General features: G+C 36.7%; 1 protein-coding gene across 1 annotated transcript; it reads left to right on the forward strand.

Annotated features, from left to right (window-relative positions):
• The first annotated feature begins 1,381 nt into the window (after positions 1-1,381).
• Positions 1,382-1,978, forward strand: LOC103521257 (biogenesis of lysosome-related organelles complex 1 subunit 2-like). The gene has a single exon (XM_026832031.1). It carries the CDS (start codon positions 1,685-1,687, stop codon positions 1,964-1,966), a length of 282 nt encoding a protein of 93 aa, XP_026687832.1. The 5' UTR covers positions 1,382-1,684; the 3' UTR covers positions 1,967-1,978.
• Positions 1,979-2,052: the final 74 nt, after the last annotated feature.

Consider the following 2,052-nt stretch of genomic DNA (forward strand, 5'->3'; position numbering starts at 1 on the left):
CCAAACCTAGTGCTAAAGGCAAGCTCAACTCTACTCACAATAACTTCATTAGGTTATGTACTGGGGCTTTCAGATCCTCCCCACTTGATAGCCTTTTCTGTGAAAGTTCAATCCCTAATTTACAATTCCGCTCTAACATTCTTATGACAAATTATATCTCCAAATTAGCTGCCAACCCGAATCATATGCTTCATCACTCCTTAATTCAATCTTTTAACAACCCCTCCCCTGACTTCCTCAACAAGCCAAAACCTCTATTTGTTAGATTCAAAGACAGTAATTTGATTTCCTTTGATGTCCAAAACGTCATCAAACTTGTTTCTCATAAGGAACAATGGCTTGTACAACCTATTTCATTTGATAGGCTTATTAATGTGAAGAAAGATAATTGTTCCTCCTTGGAAATTCAATCAGCCTTCAATCAATACATTTCTAAGTTTTCTGACTTTTGTCATTGTTTTGTTGATGGTTCCAAATCTATGATAAATACTGGCTGCGCCTTCTCTGTTGGAGACGAATATTTTTCCTTCTCGCTTAACCCTATCTGTTCTGTATTTACTGCTGAACTCTTAGCCATTTTCAAATGCTTACAACGAATTTCCTTAATTACTGTTGGTTTCCCTAACAAGAAGTTCATAGTATTCTCTGATTCTCTTAGCGCTTTGAAATCCCTCGAAAATCCCAACCCTTCTTCTCCTTTAACCTTACAGATTTTAAATACATTGGACTCGTTATCTTCTTCTAACATCCTGATTGCATTCTGCTGGATCCCCAGTCACAAGGGGATAAAAGGCAATGAGATTATTGATAAACTAGCCAGAGAAACCTCCTCCGCTCAACCTCTAAATTTATTAAATCATATTGACATAAAGCATACTCTAAAAAACTCTCTTTTTAAAATTTGGGATTCAAAATGGAAAGAATTAAGCCCTAATAACTCCAAACTTAGAGAGGTAAAAGACACTATTTTTCCTTGGCCTTCATCCAACCTCAAAACTCATAGAGAAGAAATAGTCATCACTAGGCTTCGCATAGGACACTCTCGCTTAACTCACGGTTACCTTATGTCCAAAGATGATCCCCCTTCCTGTCCTTTCTGCCTATCTGAATTACTTACCATAAAACATTTACTGATTACTTGTACCTCAAACCGTTTACACTCTATTAGATCAAAACATAATTTTGGCAGCTCACTTTCTATAGCCTTAGGTGATAACACCAACAACCTGACCAATGTTATTTTGTTTCTCAAAGACATAGACCTTTACAAACATATCTAATTTTTTTTTTCTCCTACCACTCCCTTTCCTTGTCTTTAATCCACTCCTTTGTTGACCTTTACTTCATTGCCACTTTACTACCTGGCTGCCTGATCAACTATTCGTTCTCACAATGACCTGCTTCTGAAAACAACTAACCCCTGCCGTCAACAATCAGCGATCATCAAGACTCTATGTTCATCAAGCCCCCAGTTGAAGTGGATATTGTGCAGTTACATGTGACCGCTATACAAAAACCTGTTCATCATCATCATCATCATAGAAAGTAAAAAGTACTGATAAAAGTGAAAATTTTCCCATTTGATTAGTTTTCTAGATACAAAGTGAAACTCTGTGGAAATTTTCCCCCTACTCTACTCATCAATGAACATTTTTCAGTCGAGTGATTTAACTTCATCATAAAAATGACTGAAAATGTTGAGAACTCTCTGAGTAACAAAATGACATCTCTGTCGACAAGTACAAGTAGTTTTGAACCTATGATCTCACACGATCCTCGACTAAATGAATTAGCTACCAACATGTTCAAGAAGACTGCAGACTATTTGATTGGTGAATTGAGTTCAACTCAAGCAGATTATGAAGTTCTTGAGAAAATGAACAATGCTACCATTACAAAATATTCGGATATGAAGCAGATCACAGTAAACATTTCCAACAGCATAGAGGAGCAAAACCAAAGGTAGGATGCCTTTATTGTTGCAGTAAGAGTTGTATGTATATTCTTTTATTTAACCAAGAACCCAAAGCCATCCTATTTAGTCGGGAAGGC

Source organism: Diaphorina citri, unplaced genomic scaffold (genome assembly GCF_000475195.1).
Source record: "Diaphorina citri unplaced genomic scaffold, Diaci psyllid genome assembly version 1.1 scaffold4857, whole genome shotgun sequence".
In the NCBI taxonomy this organism is placed as follows: Eukaryota; Metazoa; Arthropoda; class Insecta; order Hemiptera; family Psyllidae; genus Diaphorina; species Diaphorina citri.

Excerpts from the sequence above, each read along its gene's own strand:
- LOC103521257 (XM_026832031.1), top strand. The coding sequence starts at position 1,685 with ATGACTGAAAATGTTGAGAACTCTCTGAGTAACAAAATGACATCTCTG.